The 21,148-nt window shown below is 35.6% G+C and overlaps 1 protein-coding gene across 1 annotated transcript in view; it reads right to left on the reverse strand.

Moving 5' to 3' along the window:
- Positions 1–4,437: 4,437 nt before the first annotated feature.
- Positions 4,438–21,148, reverse strand: part of LOC128868742 (uncharacterized) — a 43,633-nt gene continuing 26,922 nt past the window's right edge. Inside the window, exons 2-5 of the mRNA XM_054111186.1 lie at positions 16,170–18,485; positions 5,312–6,751; positions 4,853–5,220; positions 4,438–4,777 (exon numbers count right to left, since the gene is read on the reverse strand). Coding sequence (XP_053967161.1) covers positions 4,604–4,777; positions 4,853–5,220; positions 5,312–6,110 — 1,341 coding nt within the window. The 5' untranslated portion in view covers positions 6,111–6,751; positions 16,170–18,485 and the 3' untranslated portion in view covers positions 4,438–4,603. The remainder of the gene's footprint in view (positions 4,778–4,852; positions 5,221–5,311; positions 6,752–16,169; positions 18,486–21,148) is intronic.

The raw sequence follows: 21,148 nt of genomic DNA on the forward strand, positions 1-21,148 counted from the left end.
CTATTCGGCTATTCATTCGTTTCCACGTAGACCACGAAAGTTGGCTGCTATTCGTCGGCTGTCAAATGCAAAGTATTTAGCATATTTAGTTGTCGCATTGGAAGCGTAGATGCCGCTCGAGTGCAAATTTAGAGAAATCTTGTATTAACCGGAAGCCAGAAATTATAGTTTATTTGTTCGTAAATTTTGAAAAACAAAGAGCAAAAGTGTGTATGAACTGCGTTGTTGTGTAAATTGTATTCTGCTATGAAATTTTATCACACATTCTTCGTTTAGCGAAGGACCTTACGCCCTGAAATAAAAAAATTGTGGATGAAGTGAAAGTAATTGCAATTTTACAGATTACCGCTTAAAAGTATATAATAATAATAATAAGAAAAAGGAACAATTGGAAGGAATATTTCATTGAATTCCTTGAGCCGAATGGGCTTAAAATAAGCAGGAAAAGGGCAGAGGTTTTGCGCTGCGAGTTTTCCACCAACTCAACAGTAATAAGCTTAACACCAATTATGTTGGACGCACATTAAAACTTACACGAAATGAGGTCCTCATGTTTAAATACTTAGGCTTCGTAATAACGAATATTGGAGAAGTTAAAAAAGACGTGCAGGTTTAAATCGGTATTTTTAAAATGGAAAACTCTAACCCGGGTGCTATGTGATAAAGGAACATCATTTCACCTAAAAGGCAAATATAAAAAAGTCCCACTTTGTTATATGGGGCCGAGTGCTGGCCTATAAAAAAGTCATACGAAAGAAAGAACTCTAAACGGCAGAAATGAAAATGTTGGAATGGTCAGCATCGGTCACAATGATTGACAAAGTGCCTAATCGATTAATTCGAGGAAGTCTTCAAATCGCGTCGATTGAGCAAAAAATACAAGAAAGTCGTCTTCGCTGGTATGGGCATGTCCAGAGGAAGCCTGAATCAGATATGATAAAACACGTGTTTTACTTCGCTACTGCGCCAAGGAAGCTAGGTTGGCAACAGCATACATGCACAAAGCAAATAGAAAGTGATACGAAACGCCCGAACTTAAACACCGAGAAGAGCCAGGTTCGTGAAATCTGAAGATTACGTACTAGGAGAGCTGACCCCAAGTGAAATGGGATAAAAGCAAGGAGGAAGAAGAAGAAGAATAATCATAAAATAGAACATTAAATTGCGAAATAACCTCTGCAAATCAGCTGAGTATCAGCAACAGGCAATCAAAAATGTGGAAGGGTCGCAATATTTCTGTAATTGTTGAATGCGGCGAACACACCCCAATTAAAGGAGGAGTAACGGGTTGACCTCTGGAGGCAATTTCTCAAGAGACATGGTAACATTTTTAACACCGTATTTCGCCGTAGTTCACCGAACTTCGAACAGATCTCTCTAGCCGCAAACTAGAGTTTGAGGGCGGTGTTAGGGCAATCTTTCCAAATAGGCAGGATTGGATCGAGGGGAAAATTTGCACCGAAGCTTGCACCTCCGCCTTAACTGACAGTTCTAAGATGAAATCGGGAGTCCGAGCAGGGGTTTTCCCTAAATCAGCGAATTTGTCTATCTCGTTTAACTGCTAGTGTTTTTCAAGCAGAAGTCTTTGCGATCCTGCAGGCCTGCAAAATGCTTGGAAAACGCGGGAGATATTAACATTTTTTCCGATAGTCAAGCCGCGATCAAGGCTCTGACGACGCCATGGTGCAAAACGAAACTAGTAAACTCCTGTAAGGAGGAGATCAAATCTCTTGGGTGTGCAGGTAATATTTCTCTATCTGGGTTCGAGGACATAGGAACATTGAGGGAAATGAAATTGCTCAGAAAAAGATGGGGCTCCATTTCTTCATGTGCTATTTCGAAAACCCTTTGGCCCCAGTACAATATATGGATACACGTGGTTACCGGTCACTGGACGATCGGCAAATACGCGGAAAAGCTAGGATTGCCATTTAACCCCCATTGCAGAACCTGTGGGGACCTTTCAGAGAAGGAGACTGTTGAGCACTTTCTCTGTAAATGTCCGAATTTGGCAGCTTGACGACTAAGGTCACTTGGTGCTCCTTTCTTCGACAGCTTGGGGCAGTGCACCAACCTAAATCCCATCAATCTTCTCCAATATATTAACAGCTCTGTGCTCTTTGAAACTTCAACCATTTCACCTACCTACCTACCCCAAGTAACAGCGTAGTTCGCTCACGTCTCCTCTACATTTACCTAAAGTCGCAAAACTTTTAATCTTTGCGCGTAGAAGTATTGTTATTAACGGAACCCAGCTTGGCATGAGGAACTTCATATTGCAGATTTATAGAGCAAGCCGTAATGAAAGCCATTGACCTAAGTGAACCAAATAAATTATAGTCTCTTCATTAATGTTGAACCTTTGTTCTGTCGTTCTTGTTGTTGTAGCAGTACCTTTGCCCTGACAGTGTAGCGTAATCACCAGTCGTCTTCAACGGGTTGGGTCCAGAGGGAGAGGGGTGTTAGATGAGTGGGTTTGATGGGGCATATGAAAAGGTGGTTAGTGTCGTGCAGGGTGCCTTCACATGCTGGACATATCGCACCCTAAATACAAAAGGGTCACAACTCAAAATGTATCTTCTGCTCAAATATGAACGAGGCGTTATCAAAAAAACGGTCCGCGGATGACATATGGCTAAAATAAATTTTTTGTTTTTTGGTAGGACTGTTATAAGCTTACATGGCAAATTTCAGCGTGATATGTCACATAGTTTGTTTTCTGTGCTACTGTAAACAAGTCAAGCTCGAGTGTGGAAAATTTTGAGTTGTGACCCTTTTGTATTTAGGGTGCGATATGTTTAGTATGTCGGGGTCGATTCTGGATAAGTAGGAGTTTGGTGGTGGTTGGACTCCGATAACGGCATTCGGGGGTCGGGAGCTTAAGAAGGTGGTGAGAGTCTCCCGATGAATGTCGTTCATGGCCTGTCTGTACACTGTCCGATCCAGTAGCTGTCTGTTGGTTTTGTCTGAGATCTCGTCCGCGTAGTTGAGGAGATGCCTTCTGATGTGCGTGGGAGGTGGCTCAGGCTCGAGCAGGTGTCTGCATAGGGGAGGCCTGCGGTAACACCCTAGCAGAAATTGCTTGCCGAGCAATTTGTTATACATTAGGGCCCCATCATGTAGGTGTTGTATAGGTGACATCAGAAGGCATCCTGTCGCGGCCCTTAATGCAGTGTTTTGGCAGGCCTGTGCGTTCGTCCACTGCGAATCACTGGTTCCAGGCGACCAGACAGGCGCAGCATAGTTTAGAACCGGTTGTTTGTTCTTTCGTGATATTTGCTTGCTCCGATCCATGTTTAATAGTCAAACTCGACCGTCAATTTGTTGGTGTTGCAACAGCTGAAACATATCCCATACATTTTTTGTGAATGCCGCTGAAATACTGCCCTTGGCCAGATAGAAATCCTGGTCGCTCCGATAACTGTCGGGGGAACCCTCAATTTCTCTATGCCTTCTCTACTTACCCACCCAAATATGAATTTCAAAAATTATAACAGCAGTGGTTTTTTTGGTCAAAGTAAAGTTTATTCCGTGCATAGTATATAAGCTACGTTACATAAGTTTTTAAATATACTTTTATATATTTTAAAGAATAATTTTCCACATTTTCCTCTTCTTCTGTTCTTTGTTTTTGCTTTTTACTGGAAACACTAAATTAAAGTATGACCATTACAATAATAATACAATGTTATATGCGGGTGTATACGTGGGCAGAGTTTAAGGACGAGTGGCAAGATTAAGTTTACGCTTTAGGGATATCATATCTCTGTGTTTAAGTGTTTGCATGTATGGTTGCTGTGCGGATACAAGCTTGCATTTTAAAGTATGTTCTTATGCCGGCGCATATATTTTTTACTCTTATGCTGCTTACAAGCATAATTTTCAAATTTTGCCTTTCTTATTTTTGTTTTAATAGTTTTCTAAAATGTGAGCAACACTCGGTACACTATGCAATATTATTTATACAAACATTGTTTTTGTAATAAGTGGATAAAAGTTGCGCAGCGAGACATGATATCCGTGGTTAGCTTTAAAGTCAAGTTATAGGCGAAGGATAAATGAAAAAATTATATTTAATTACTTGGAAACATATTAAGCTGTGAAAATATACGTTTATACCTTTGTGAGGCTCGTCTATAAAATTTTAAATAACCTCTAGATAGCTTTTTTTAATACTTAAGCACATTTGTATGCAGTACATAATGTTTTCATTAGAGTTAACTGTGTATATGTATGTGGCATAATTCTCTTTAAAGTTAAGAATAAATGTTTTCAAACTACCAGTAAACTATTAACCCCATATATGTTTATATCTTTAATTTTTCATGCTTTAATTTTGTTGTTTCTCTTAAGTGCATTATGAAGAATCGTAAAATTATTGCTTACATATTTTTTATGTACTTTTTTTTTTTGTTTTATACTTTAACTTTTTTATAATTATGAATTGAAAATATTTAAGTTGCAGAGAAAATGTTTAAGTTTATGCTGCATTCGAATTGGCCATCTCTGTCATCGTTGTTGTTGTTGTTGTGCCATTCGATTTAGGTGGTTCCTTGCCTTTGACATCCTTCAGATCAGCATCGACCTTTTTATCCTTTAATTGTCAATTTTCGGCTGACATAATTCCGATATCCTCGTTGATACCTAACAGCTGTCGCACGAAATCCTGATCATTTACGACTTCGGCCAAGGATTTACAGAGATCAGTGAGCTCCTTTGCATTCATATTTAACTGCGGTGCCACTTTATTCAAATGTTGTTGCACATTATCTGGAACCTATAAATAAATTATAATAAAAAGAAAAAAATGTCAATTAACTACCAAAAACGGCTAAAAGTGGATTTATGTTACCTTCGTTGGGTTTTTGAAGACATTGAACATGAATTTCACTTTTATGCGTTGATCATTCGGCCCGTCATAGAATATGGTGAAATGCGACTCATTGCTATTCGGCACAACCGGCAGATAAATACCCGCAAAGACGCGTCCCTTAGCGTCACGTGACAGTAGCGAGCGGAAGTTGTACACTAAATTACGACGCACTGTCACATCTATAGCAGTCACGTAGGGCTGTTCGATATAGATGAGTGATGACTTGAAGGATTGCTCATCGCCACGTGTCTCACGTTCCATCCATTCTACGTACTTGTTGCTATGCAGACAATAGTTGTAACAATAATCACGCTGCAGATGCGTCTCTTTCGATTGTGTGAACCAACCTATTGCGAGAAGAGATACAAAATTAGACTTGAAAAATTTAGTGATGCTTGATTAAGCCAATTATTCTTTTGGCCGCCAGTCGCAACTTACCAGTGTGCGGATACATTTGGTCCGACATCACTGTTACGGCACGCCCAATGTGATAACCTGGATCCAAAATCATTACACCCTCACGCCCAGCAATTGTAATCTTCATAGCCACCATGGCGTGCTCTTTTTCCACGTTGGCATGTGGAGAGTTCAATCCACCCACTTCATCAGTGCTTTCAATATAATCACTCTGGGACATGACTTGTTCCTCGCACGAAACCAGATACAGATAATGTTGCAATACTGGAAATATCTCGATGATGCGTGTCATTATTTCCATAGCCAATGAGACGCACATATGATGACGCCTGTTGATAGGTAAATCGTAGAACTGGAAGAATGATTTCAGATCTGAACGGCGCGTGCGTTTGAAGGCGCGGTAAAAGTCCACGAATAAATTGATGGTATCGTAATGTGTCTCCTCGAGCATACGATGTAATTTGGTCTCAATAATGGCATTTAGATCTTCATATTCCCAAACCGAATCGAAGTGCAGTGTGCCTTTGGTGTGTTCGTCATCGCAAGCCGCCACCCAATCGGGTAGTGGTAGCGGATGTCCCAGGGGCCAGATTCCGTTGATTTGATTGAATGCAGTTAAATTGTAGCTATCCTCATCGGCCCACCACTCCTGTTGGCCGTGCAGTTGATTGCGCCACCATTTGCGGTGCTGCTCCTCAAGTAGTTTACGTATATTGGAGCAGCGTTCCAATGATGCATTCGATGTCACATTATCCACTTTGCCAAAGTTTCGAACCATATCGGCGACAGATGCAGTGGCACCGGCTCCAACTGTTTCCATGTTGTCAACATTTTTGTATTTGCTGTCAACTGCTGCTGGAGCGGTTGTTGTTGAGACAACTGCATCATCACCATTTGTAGCGCATCGTCCACCAGTGTCGTTTTCATCGTCCACATGGCTTTCATCAACATCATGGTGGTTGTCCGACGACCAGGTTTTGTTGTGCACGTTGCATTGCTGCAGTTGAGCGACAACAATTCGTTGGCCGTTGTTATTTTGTGGTCTATCTTGAACAGGAACGGTGTTCGTAGTCAATCCAACACGTACCGCACCCGCCGATAAACCGGCATTGGCGCCGGCGCCCACAACAACAGCTGGTTCAACAGCTGCTGCGCTAGCGGCGGCGGCGCCACATCGCACCAGGCTGGCTTCGGCGAGTCAACTTGGCCATTCGGCGCCCCAACGGCCAACCGTTGGCACGTAGCCACTTTCGCAATCATTTAACGAGGTTTCTAGATTAATTTTGGCTGCTGCGTTTATTGATAATGGAATAGCGGTAGCTGTAGCGGCAGCGGTTGCTGGAGCGGCGGTTGAGGCGGCTGCAGCACCGTTACACGTTGAAAATAGACTATTCCGGCCCTGCGCGCTTTTGAACAGGAGGTCCGGCTCGTCTCCAAAATACGATGGTTGTTTAGAAAGCTCTGCACGAATAAAAAATAAATGAAAATATTTAGTACACTTACTTTTTTAGGTTATTTCTTTAAACAGTAAAAAACAAAAATGGCCGAAATTATGTTTGAGATATGAAAAGTGTTAAAAGGCTTGTAAGTCAGAAGTGGAATATTTAAACTATGAAAAAGTAAACCAAATGGTTTATAATTAATGATATGTATAAGGCCTACATAAGTTGGGATTTCGTATTAACGTCATTTAAGATACGAATTTTGGCCATAAACTAGTCTGTTTATAACTTCGAAAATGTGTCATCAGTTGGGCACTCGAAACCTTGACGCAAAATTCAACCTGTCTAGCAAGTCACGAGTAAATAATAGTGAGGTGCTAATCTTTTGAGTACCTAGAAATTGATAAAAACCCCAAATGCTGGTATAAAATACAGTCAAATAACTAAAAAAGGCCACAAAACCAAAAGTCCTGGAAATAACCAGGGTTCGGCTTCGAGCACTAAATAATTAATGCAATAAGCCGATTGTTAACGATTCTTAAAACACTAATGAATGAAATTTGAAAATGAAAAATATAATGAAACCCTTATTTTGACTATCACTAAAAAATTAGTGGTAGTACAAAATGCCCAACCTTGAAAATAACACATTTGGTTGTAGATTTACTTAAGGGGTTACATACGTACAGAATTTGCAAAAAATCAATTCGATATTTTGAAAGTATAGTACACTAAGAACATAAACGTTAAATTAAAATAAATGTTTTTTAAAAGTTTAGTACTAATTTTTGTAAAGAAAAAGGAAAATAAATTTTTTTTAAGTACTAATTTTTGTAAAGAAAAATTTACATACATTTTTTTATGAAGTTTAAGTACTAATTTTTGTAAAGAAAAACTAAACTGAATTTTTTAATAAAGTTTAAGGACTAATTTTTGTAAAGAAAAATTAAAATATTTTGTTTTTTAAAGTTTCAGTACTAATGTTTGGTAAAGCAAAATTAAAATAAATTTTTTAAAAAGTTTAAGTACTAATTTTTGTAAAGAAAAATTAAAATAATTTTTTTAAAAAGTTGAAGTACTAATTTTTGTAAAGTAAAGTTAAAATAAATTTTTTTTTTAAGATTAAGTACTAATTTTTGTAAAGGAAAATTAAAATAATTTTTTTTTTTTAAGTTTAAGTACTAATTTTTGTAAAGCAAAATTAAAATAAATTTTTTTAAAAAATTTAAGTACTAATTTTTGTAAAAAAAAAGTTAAAATGAATTTTTTAAAAAAGTTCAAGTACTAATTTTTGTACAGAAAAATTAAAATAAATTTTTTAAAAAAGTTTAAGTACTAATTTTTGTACAGAAAAATTAAAACTAAATTTTTTTATAAAGTTTAATTACTAATAAACAATGCATACAATTTTTTTATATTTATTTCTATTGTTATCCCTTCTAAAAACAGTTTTTCTTTTAGCGCATTTTTGGCGCTGCTGGACGTAGTACATATATAACCCCTTGAGTTTCGTGTTGGCCCTATTCATTTGCTGATATTGGGGATCAGATGAAGTAGTGCTAAGAAGCATCCAATGCACCTTGGTTTAGATATCCATTCGGCGTAATTGAAATACTCCGATCAGATAATTTTATTGTCGAGAGCATAAGTTTATTATGCAAGAGTACAATAAGCCTATGGATAATTAAAAGAATGCACTAAGCATAAATTCTTAGCATAGTCCCTATAGTACTTATACTTAATTAGAGGTATTTTGCTCTGCAGTGCTGACATGTATTTACATACATGCATATGGGTTTCAATCAATGCACTATAGATTTTTTTCTTGTTTCAATAAATATTCGTATGAAAAAAGTCACAGCGTTGGAAATACAAAATAATAAATATCACTTCTGACAAAATAGCTGATAACAACACATAACTGCTTATACATATGTATGTATATTTGCCTTAGTATTAAAACAAATAGGGGAAATCCACCATGATTACAATAAATGTGAATTTTAAGCAAAAATGGAAAAAGTTTCAATTTTGATCAAAGGTCAATTATTCTTAAACAGAAATTGCGAAAATAAAATTTTTGAATACTCATCTTATTTCTCCTATAATATTTCTCTGCTTAAGAAATTTTTGCGTTTCATCCGTTTCTTTCAAAATGTTTCTCTCAAAAGCCACGCATATGTATGTATGTACCTATAAGTGTCTGCTTTTCGCATGCATTTATCTACAGCTCATTCTTAATTTCTACAATTTATTGCTAACAATGCTTTCAACAATTTCTTTCTGTGCTACTTCCGTAATTTGATGCGCGCCAAAGAGAAGCTTTTCGTTCTTTGCTTTACATGCATGCATATGTGTTTACGTATGTATATGTGCAATAGGGATATCACCCAGCATCCCAATGTATCGGGATCCCGTTATTTAGCTATTCAAAGTCCGGTATTGATGAGTATAATTTTATTTTCATTACATTCAATTAAGTCAAATTTTGCATCTCAAAAATTCCCTTTTTGAGCAGAAAAAAGCCTTATTTGTAACATTAGTTCAATTTTAAGCATTTGAAACACCTTGTTTTATAAAGCACAGAGAACGTAAATTCATGAATTCATGATTGTACTATTCAAATGCGACAACGTAACAGCCAAATGCCATATGATCCGCACGCATGGCTGTTAGTGTAATGAATAAATTACATTGGACTTTAACTAGCAGCTCGCTAACTTCAGAGTTAATAAAAAGGCGTATAATATGTCAATAGTTTCGATTAAGGAACTTTATATTTTTATTAATGGTGGTGGTAGTGACTTGCAGAAAATATTTCAATTTCTATTAATAATCCAAGAATGATAGAGGAACAGATTGCGCCTTCCGAATTCGTGGTGTCGTAAGAGTCCATTAATAAACAAACAAAAGGATGGGGAAATACTTGTTTGTGAAGAAGAAGAGTTGGCGAAAGCAATGGAAACAACCGCCAAACACAAGAAATTTTACAAGAATTACAAAATTAGATCCCGATAATCCCGGGAGCAATAACATCCCGAAAATTTACATTCCTACCATACAAATCATGCACAGCTGAGTTCATACATTCTGACATCTTTAAAATTTCAATGACCTCAAAAGGCTCTGACGTGCGTCGAAATATCGCAATGGAGACGCACGGTTGGCTGGCTGCTTGCCTCTATGCGCTCCAAGATGAACGCGCAGAATTCTTGGTACTACTTTTGATTATGAGCAAGTGTAAATACAAACTTGTGCATGAATTGTTTGCTTGTCTAGTGATTCATAAATTTCAATTTCTTCTATAAACATCCAAAATGGTTGTAAATTTGTATGTAAATATGAGGAAAAGTAGTAATCATTTTTATATCTTCCATGTGCCCTGAATATTCTGCTTCTTGTTATTGCAAAGGAGTTTTACTACTGGGTGTAGTAATCCGCAGTGATGAGTCTGAAGAAATCGTAATTTGATGAGGTTCTTGAAAAATGATCAGAAATGATAACTAGGGATTATCTAATAAGTATGTAATGTGTTTTTTGTTTGAACTGCCACTTTATGCATATATTTTTATGTTCACTTAATTTTTTTAAGCAAATGCCAGCGAACCCACAAAGGTTTGCTTTTTTCCTGTTCTAACGGCACTCAATTGTCAAATTCGTCAAAATAAAGTGGTGGTTTTCGAAAGGCGACATCTTCTCTACATCGTGCAAGTAACCTAATATCTTCATCTCTTACATACCCTAATTGAACTGTAAAATTTTGACAGGATATTAAACGTTAACGGTATTTTATTTACGGCACGAATGACATTAGAATTAAAGAATTCGCCAAAACGAATGATGCCACAAGAAGGAGAGATCCGAATCAGCTGATCACAGCTGTGGAAATGTTACTTGTAGGTTTGTGCAGCTTTGGAAAAAGTGATTGAATTTTATGTAAATTGAAAAAAATTTGTGCAAAGCGTATTAAAGAAATAATTAAAGTCATGGACGAAACTTTCGAACAAAATAAACACTTTATATTATATTTTGATATTTCTGAAGTGACACTTCTTAGGCGTCGGTGGACGAGCGAGATTGGAGAGTAAAATTTCAAGGTCATGCAACGTTTTGGGCATTTTCGTTCCGCGAGAGAGAAAAAAGATATAACGTAAAGGAAAAGGAGAGAGAGCTTTGCCTTATATATATCTTAGATACACTTTAGGCTATTCACGTCTCCCTTTCGTGCAGTCCTTCGTCTTTTCTCCCACTCCTACGCTAAGGCTCTAGTCTAAGTTTGTCTAAGTCGTACGACGTTACTCGTATTGTAGGAGCAAGATAGAACCAAGTATACATTATATACAAGGCGTTAGAATATAACAGAGAGAGAAAGAGAGTGACGCGTAAACGTATAGCACTAACGCCATATTACTATAGTAGAGCGAAAGAGAGCACCATATTTTTGTAAATTTTGTCTATTTGTATTCTCTGCAAATGTTCTGAATTTATTTAAATATATGTTCTTTCTTTCTCTCTCTCTCTCTCTTATTATCTCATTATCTCTCGGGTCTCTCCCTCTTTCTTCGTCTGCCTTGAAAGTTTCAATTCTGTTATGTGTACTATGCTATACGCACTTTTTTGTTTAAAATTCTTCATCCTTCTGGTTTTGAAAATTTTTCTGAAAAATTCTTGGAACAGTTTATCTTAATTTGCTTGCTAATTTTAGCGCAGCCAATTAAATAAATATTTTTCTTATTTAACACTTGAAGTGGGCCTATATTCTTTTAACTTTCTATATCCGCTAACTTTCGAATTCCCAATTAATGACACTTGTAAAACTATTAAGTGCAGGCAATTGTATGTATGTATGTATGTGCCATAAAATGAAAAAATCGATCGGTTTTTCCCTCACGCACAGCCGGGTGAAATTCCAGCCTTATGAGAGTGTTCACAATTGACGTCAGTTTTACATACTACTTAGCACCACGGAATCACGTCACGCCATTTTTTTACTTATTTCTCTTGAATTTCTTACATTAATCCGCCAATTGCTACATATGTATGTATGTATGCGCGAACATTTGTGAATCACACGCTAAATATGATTTCCGCAAAAGTAGCGTAATTAAATTAGAAAGAATACTCGCGAGCACTACATAACTATCTCCTAGATACTCTGAATCATGTCTGTTGGGTGGACTCAAAACGAAAAAATTAGTGTAAACATCCATCGACACATACATACATATAATATATGTAGTATTTACACCTTCGCATGCGACCTCAGTTGCTACCTGAATGGAAATTCTAAAATAGTAAAACAAATTTCTGGTTTAGTACTACACACTCGGAAACATATTGGCAAGTTTTAACTATTTAGTTATTTATTTTTTAATTTTTAAATATAGTTTTTTCTATAAAAAAAGACCAGTATAATGCAAGATGTACAGGATGCATAATAATTCGACAAATTTTCATTGAAATTTCCTAGTTGTTAATCAGAATTTTAAAAATAAAAAATTTTTGTACGCAATTTTATAGTCCATTAAATTTTAGGAGTTAGCTACAGGCTAATCACCTACCCTGTCGGAAAGAAAAATAGATAAACGAAATCAACGCATGACTGAGTCTATGCTCCCGAGGGGATTGAACAAGGAAAACAAAATTTTAGTAAAGTGGAAGTTTGAGTTTGTTAATTTTTTTCCTTGGCGATGTTTCACATTTTCTCCGAGGCGAATCTATTAAAGGTGGTATCATCGGTAAATCAGTTGATTTGTTTTTTTTTTTCATTCGCCGTGTGCATGTGGCTGTCAGCCAAGGTGGATTTATTATAGGTGACAGCATTCACCCAGCTAAATTTTTCGCCGTAGGTATGGCTTACGTCAAAATGATATGCTTTGTTTGTATGTATTGGTCTGTTTACATTCGTATGTTTGCATTTGTGATTGTAGGTTGACGTGATGCTTGGACCAAGCGCAACAACAAATACATGTAGGGTTTTACTTATATGTGGTAGCTGTTACCTATAATAAATTCGCCTTGCTGTCAGCACAGAATGAAATAAGGCGAATTCATTCGTTGTTTTCTACTTTGCCGTGACAATCAAACGCACAAAACATTGTTGTTGCCTACTGACACCACCTTTAATGAATGCACCTTGATTTTCTCCGTGTAAAACAAAAAATGTGATGTATTCGAACAGGATGGCACAAATACAAGTAGTTTTATAAAAATTTAATAAAAACAAAATTTTCTTTGTAGATATTAATGTGCTATTTAAAATCTCAATCATTTCAATTCCTTCAATACTTTGAGCTGAACTGTTTTTGTAAAAAATAAAATCGAAAAAGTTATGCAGAGGAGAATAATAAAAATTACTTGCTGTATTACTGCTACAACAGCAACAAAATAGAAATTACCTATTATTTTATAGTGTAAAGTTCCTCAAATGAAAAAAAAAAACATAACTAGTGATGATGCGAAATTCGTAAAAATGTTCGGATCACTCAATTTCCCCTCTATTGTTAGGGATGGTATTTCGACAGCAAACATTTTAATACAAATCAGCTACTATAGGCGCCTTCGATGCGCCACTTCTCTGCTCGCTATCTCTATGCCCGGTTAACTTGACGAAAAAATACATGGTATAATACATATCAAAACTTTGGACTTGAGTCACATGCAATACATAGTGACCGGAAAACCTAGCATGTACTTAAGTTTGAACACGCTCTGATTACTTTATCAAGGACCATAAGCAAATACATGCATTTAGAATAAAAATAGGCAGCCTAATGTAAGCTGAGAAACAAAGTTACTGAATACAACCGCCTTTGTATGTATGTATTGTGTAGGCGACTTCATAGTTTTGTACAAGTGAACGTCGAATGGAGGTCACGTGAAACCGAAATTCATGGTTTCTACATTTACATATACTGCTCATTTTTTCAAACATATTTTCTTACACGCACTACTACATGCATACATACAATAAAATGCTCTAAGTGCCTTTGTTTTTGTCTAGGTTGTACGCAGCTGTTTTGCTTTGACCATCGCAAGTGATTGAACGAATTGATTGACTAATGAAAATAATACACAGCGCACATACATACTCGTAGATATAGGGGGTCATTCAAGTTTCTGTTTTTAAATTTAGTGAATGGAAATTCATTAACTGTTTATTATTTATTTGAATAAAATTATTATTAATTTTTTACATTTTCCTTTTGTAATGGATTTTAATTATTTGTTTTTGGCTAGCCGACTAAAACTTTTTTGATTGACTTCGGGCTCGTTCGGGTGATTATAACGACAGAAAATCTCAAAAATTTTTGAAATTTAGTTTTCACAGATGCAGTATTTTCATAGTGGATTTTAATAATTTTTGTACGATTCTCGGGTGAAATCGAATAAATTTTATTAATTTGTAGATTTTCCACTTGACATCTGGCGAAAGAGGCGCCAAAATGCAACACCGCTACGAAATACCACAGCACCTAAAAGACCCTGTATGGGCATACATATGTATATGTATATGTAGAAACAAATATGCAAACGTACAATTTCACTTGATATGCGATCCATCCGCCTGGTAACGAATTTTCTGCGGTATTGTGAAGGCATTAAAGTTTGTATTTAGTACCCACTATATAGTACATACATATGTATCTACATACATATGTACACCGATAAAAGTATTTGGTGAGCGCGCAAGTGAAATTATTATTTAACTGCTTGTAAAAATATTAGAAAGCGAGAAGAAATACGATTTATTGTCTAGATATGTATGTATGTATGTGGCATATTTTTATGTACATTTATGTATGGTTTTGCAGTTGGCTATAAAAACTCAAACTATATTTAAAAACGTAAATATAAATATACATACATACATACGTACACACATATGTATGTATATACTATGATATTTGCAGTAGTTAAATAAAGTTTTGTTTCGCTTGTTTAGATTTTGTTTTTCTTTATGGTTCGCTGGTACGTGTAAAACTATTAAAAAAATGTTAGCATTGCTGTGCAAAAATTCTTGTACAGTTTCAATATTTCTTATTCCGCTATTTTTCTAGTCTTAACCTACCAAGCAGACAAGGTTGACTTCCTATTAAAACTTTAATTTTATTGAATATTTCAAATTTTTTTAATGTTCGTGTTCAATCAAGTAATTAAATGGGAATGATTGGCATTTTGTCGCTTTGACGTTTAATTAAAAACGATTATTTATTTATTAAGCTCCGTAATTGCCGCAAGAGTTTAATTGATAAAATAGTTTGTTTGAACATTTGCCGACAATAAAGATTTTATTGGTTTTAAATTAAATTTTTGTTTTTAGTTTTTACTCTTCTGTTTTTACCAAACTGATCAACCGAACAAACCACACGTCATACAGGTCGCATAACTCATAAGTGCAGAGAGTTACATCATACATATGTACATATATAGCTTGGCAGACAAACTTTATGAGTAGAGACAGAGATTATTACTGAATGACCATGAAATATTTCAAATAAAAAAAGTAATAATAATATAATAAAAAAATAGATTTCAACACTCTCAAACAATAAACGGCTCTTTAATGTTTTTATAATAGGAAACTTCAGACAAAGTGCGATAGCATTACAATTCGGTATTCGTAAACTTTGAACGCAGTTACTTTTCTCTCCTTCACTCTAACTTGAGAAATCAGTCGGTTATGCCAAAAACTATATTTTGTACATATTAATCAAGGCGCTTTCATTAAAAGTGGTGGCACCAGTCCAACAACACTGTTCTGTACGTTTGATTGTCAAAGCAAAGAATTGAGAAACTAGAAAACAAATAATGTATTCAGGCAATTTTACAAAAACAAAAAGAAAAAAATACTTGAAAATCGAATTGTAACTTTATCGCACTCAATTTGAAGATTCCTGCCAAGACAAATCTACACAAGTTGATGTCAGTAGGCAACAACAATATTTACGTGTACTTCACTTTTGCAATTTGGATGTTTGAATGTCAAAATCAGCATGTAAAAAAACAAAGCTAACGATACCAAACAACAGACCATTTTGACATTGTCGATGACGAAATAAAAAATTGCTGAGAAAAATATTAAAAAAAAAAAATTCAGATGCAACCAAACACTCTTGCTACAGCTCTCGGCATTTCACGTGTAGAGCGAAGAGTTCTCCCCGCGTTAGATGGAGTTAATTTGCTCAAAAAGAGCCAAAAGTTCAGCTTACAGTTAGACTTAATAATTTAGTTATTCTCTTAAAACAAAAACAAAAGAAAAAAAAATTGACATTCAAAATACCAAATTGCAATAAAAAACAACAAACCCTTGTAACAACTTGTATGAATTTGTCTTGAACTTTAATATTATGTCATATATACATATGTATGTATGCACATATGTACATACATAGTATTTCTTAGATGACTAATTTTCTGCATTTCTTTACACTTACCCATACAACGGCCAAAGCCCGGATAAATTAAATTCTTTGTTCCTTCAGATTGTTGTTTATGTTTACCGCTTATACTGTTAGAACGCAACAATTCTATATTGTTTATTGTACCTTTGAATAAATACACAGCAAACTTGATTAAATTAAACTTTGAAGTTTTCTGTTAAACGCGCTAACGCACGTTTCTCGACACGCGATCGACAATTGTTTGCTTGCGAATGATCGAACGCTTCAAGCGTCTGACTGTTTATATATAATATTGGGTTTGTAGAGTTCACAATTAGTAGATAGCCGACGAATTTGTTTTGGCTGGAAGTCTCTCTCTTCACTGCTTTTTGTTGTTTCGTCTTTGATGAGTCACTTTGTTTGTTTACTACTGTGTTAAAGTTGTTTTTGCGTGTTTTTTCAACGAATTATTTAATTGCACGGGATTTTATAAATTTTTCGCTGGAAACTCACTTATAAGCTTTGTGTTTGATTTACAAACAAAAAATAACCAAAGTTAACTCAAAAGGTAAACGAAGAATGCTTTCGAAAACGAAACTGAAACGAAAAAAACAACACCTTTTTTATGTGGTGTTGTTCTACTATATTGCTGCTGTTGTTGTTGAACACTGGTATTATAATTAACACCTGTCGTTTTTTTTTTGCCTGTTTAAATCAGGTCAGAGTTAATATGTATTGGCGAATTAATCGACATCGGAAAACGGTTTTCTTTGCACCGTTCAGCACAGAATATTCAAACGATCCCAATGGCTTTCGTTAAGTGCTGTTAAAAGCTTTTCTCTTTTTAGTTTTTGCTTTTTTAATGTCTCTCTGTGCGTTGTGCTCCCCTTGGTTGTAGCTCGATCCAAAGTAGTCCTTTTTATTCGGTACTTATACGTACAAAAGTCAAAACACGACTGAATTGCTGGCAATTTGCAATGCACTTTAAATGTAACGATCAGAATACGATCAGTATCTGTGCCACGAATTGTGCCAGCGCGTATATATAGACGAATCCAATGATCGGCGAGCGCGCAAGTCAGCTATCAGTGTATGTTTGTATATACTAATGTATGGCTAATACCATGCTAATGTCTAGCTTTGTTTGTGTATTGCTTTTATTATTATTTTATTTTTCGTTTTTTGCTGGTATATGTGTTTATTATGCTCCGTATAGTTTTGTTGTTACCACAATGAGAGTGTGGCACGAAGATAACAATAGTTCGCTTTTCGGTATTTATTGCTGATGTTTTTGCTTGTGTTTGTATTATTTTTATTTTTTTCTTGTGTTTGTATTAGTTTGTTTGCCTTTGAAGGTCTTCTCTTTTGACGTCTCCACTGCCCAATTTATGGCCTCTTTGTACAACTGTGCTAGTTTGTTACGTCAATTTACGACAGTTATTTGCAGCAGTCGCAAGAAGTGCTTGGGGAGTAGAGTGTAAATATGTACGAGTATATTGAAGAGTGAAGTGCCTGGTCTACACAGGTATTTAATGGCAGAAAAGACCGTCGTCAGCCGTCTGTTCGTATGAGTGTGGATATGCAAATCTTAATTGCGTCGTAAACAGCTGACTCTCTAACTGGCTGGAAAACGGGCTGTTGATTGACGTGACGATGATAGAGGGCAATAATAATGGAGACAAAACAAAACACACACACACACTCGTTGTGTTTTGCTATGCTGGCTTAACAGCCCAAACGCCACTCGGTTTCCAGCGTGAAACGAAGTATGAAGAATTACGCTTCAATTACTTTTTTTTGTTTATTTGCTTTGCATAAAATGTTTACCGCTTTATTGCCTTTGGAATTTTTGGGTGGTTGTTTATTTCACCCAATGTATGTGGTTTTTATACTTGTTTTGTTTTTTTATTTTTAACTTTATCTCCAATTTTTTTATTCGCGTTTTTAAATGTTTATTATCTACTAACGCTATTTACTTCCGTTTTTATCTTTAGTACTCGCTAGGCGTGTTTGTTTTGATAGGTGTTCCTCTTCTTGGTTTCTTTATGGGTTTTGACGAATTTTCGAAGCGTTGCGAAATATCGTTTTGTTGTTTTTATGTTGCTCCGTATCGTGAAATTCGTTGGAAATTTTGTTGGAAATTATTATTGTTGTGTTTGAAAGTTGTATCGCGAGCAAATGACTTCCTTCGAATGTCTTTTCTCTACGGCGAACACACGAAAAATCTTTATATTTTCAATTGTATTTTTTATTGTTGGTTTTATTACTTAAATAATGATTTATTGAAACAAGTAAAATTATACCGTTATTCTTTACTGCACTTCTCACACAATGCAAAATAATTGTCCTTTCCAACGTCTCTGCCGCGCACTGGAAGAACAGAGAAAAAATGAACTTTATTGGAAAAGCAAATAATTATGAAGTGCATTATTGAACTACAAACACACATAAAATTGTATTATTTGACAATTATAAATTTATTTTGAATTGTATAAAAATAAATTGATAAGCAACGAGAAATGCTTCTAATAAGCTGGTATGGGGGTAATGCACTAAGCTTTTCACTACCGCTCACCATACTTACCCTATGACCTGAAAGTACCGGGAATTAAATAAAACAAAACAGAGTTAAATTTCAGACAAATTTATTTTATCTTCTTCTTTAAAATATGACCCGTCTGAAGCGACACAACTGTGCCAACGTTTAACCCAGTCCTCTATGTACCTCTGGTAGGCCGACGAAGGGATGGCCTTCAGCTCCTTCGTCGCATTTTCTTTGATGTCCTCTATCGACTGAAATCTCTTTCCACGAAGTGGTAACTTCAACTTAGGAAACAAAAAGAAGTCGCACGGGGCCATATGAGGTGAATACGGTGCTTGCACGATGGTACGAGTATTTACTTGGTGGTGGTCAAATAATCCTGCACAATTTGGGCTCGGTGCGATGGCGTGTTATCATCATGAAAAATCCAAGAATTCTTTGCCCACATTTCCGTCCGGCCAGGCAGACACTGTGTCTTAACATTCCTACCAACATAAGACCAAAATATGGACCGGTTCCCACGCATCCTGTACAGCCAGGGTTCGCATTTAACTAATGTGTTTTTTACGTAAATTCCATAGACTGAAAAAACATAATAACCCTACATCTACAGCTTCCATTGATTGTATTAAAAGACCGCTGTTAAAACAAAAACGTCAGGGGAGACCGCGAATTTCACTGTTAAAACATATCTCTCTTACCAAATTTCCTGCCATCACTGCCTTAGCACCAACTGCCATATCTTATTTTGAAAACTTAATTTTTATTTTACATGGGCATACAGGGATCCGATTTGCTTGATGTCATTTTAAAAATGAAATGTCAAGGCAGCAAGATGCTCACAGAAGAAAACCGGACAGTCACAATAGAAATTTGATAGATGTCAAAACACATTTGGTAGAAGGTATAGATGTGGAGTAAAAAAAATCGTTTCGCCAAATTTTTTCCCATCACACAACACACGAATCCAATCGCACTCAAGCCCTCTTGCCACAGAAATAATTGCAAATCCCACAACTTTCACCAGACTCAAGACCAAATCTTCAAAAAGCCTGATATGCTAATAAACTAGTCTAAATTATTATTTACCATAAAATTAGTAAATGGTTGCACCACTGCGAGTATTCCATAAATGTTTTTTTTCTCTTAAATGAATTAAATGGATTTAAGTAAAAATATTGCCTAATGTTTGAGAAACAGATCGCAATAAAGTAATGGATTAAAACAAATTTTTTTTGTAATTTAATTATATATAATATATTTTCGATATTTTTTTATTTTTGTATGTATACGTTTAAATAAAATTTTGAGCATAGGGCGGAAATAAACGACATTGAATCACCCGAATCACCCTGCATATATAATACTTACATATGTGAGTTATACAAAGAGTAAATTTGCCTGCTTGCCGTGTAACGAATTTCAGCGAGCTCGCTCATTAAAGTGCATTAAAAAATATGCACTGGATAAAAATTTACGCTAAGATCGAGTACGCAACTCGAGCTGCATAGAATTTTAAAGAATAGAAATATCCGATTAGGCAGTAGGGGAAATGAAATGGTTACCAGTCTGGCACTCCTCAAGTAACACTGAAGCGCCGTTTTGATAGGGCAGTACTTCGGGCAAAAGATTCCACAGCGTTAACAACAATAATAAGTTCGCAGACTATGGCGCGACGTGTTGTATGAATGCAACAAGGACTTCCATGGCTCCTCTTCCGGACTTCACTGGTTATGTGGCTATGATCATGTCGGGGTTAATGGAAACATACGATTTAGCCCTGGATGCATTCGATATTGTAACTGCCCTGTGTAAACTAAGTGTTTCTGTACTCGTGAAAGAAAAGAGGATATTTTAAACCGTTCGTTAGTACTTAAATATTTTATTATTTTACTTTCTCATTTACTCGAAAACCCCCACTGTTTTCAAATTGTATAAAATTTATGAAAGTGATAGAAAAAAATATTATCACTTCAAGTACGGATGTACACTTTAATAAAATTGAAATTGTTCACAAATATTTATGTATGTATAGTATTTAATATTTTCTTTGTTTTGACTTTCTGACTTAGACGCGGCTATCATCTGTATTTGAAACATTGGCATTGGTAAGATTAAATTAAGTGCGCAATTTCCCATATCTAAGGGTCCATTTCTGTTCACACATAAACAACGGTACATATGCACATACATAAGTAATTACATATTATGGATGTGACTCCTTGGTTAATGAGATTTTCGGGATTTGTAATTTCTTACGAAGCATATGAAATGGAGTCAGAAAAATTGGCTTTTATAGCAAAAACAAAAAAAAAAGTGTGTGTAGCGTAGTACACATAACAGAAGTGAAACTTTCAAGGCAGACAGAGAAAGAGGGAGAGACCCGAAAGAGAATGAGAGAGAGAAAGAGAAAGAATATATATCTAAATAAATTCACAACATTTGCAGAGAATTCAAATAGACAAAATTTACAAAAAACGGGAAAGGGTCG

The sequence above is a fragment of the Anastrepha ludens genome, chromosome 6 (assembly GCF_028408465.1).
Source record: "Anastrepha ludens isolate Willacy chromosome 6, idAnaLude1.1, whole genome shotgun sequence".
Taxonomy (NCBI): Eukaryota; Metazoa; Arthropoda; class Insecta; order Diptera; family Tephritidae; genus Anastrepha; species Anastrepha ludens.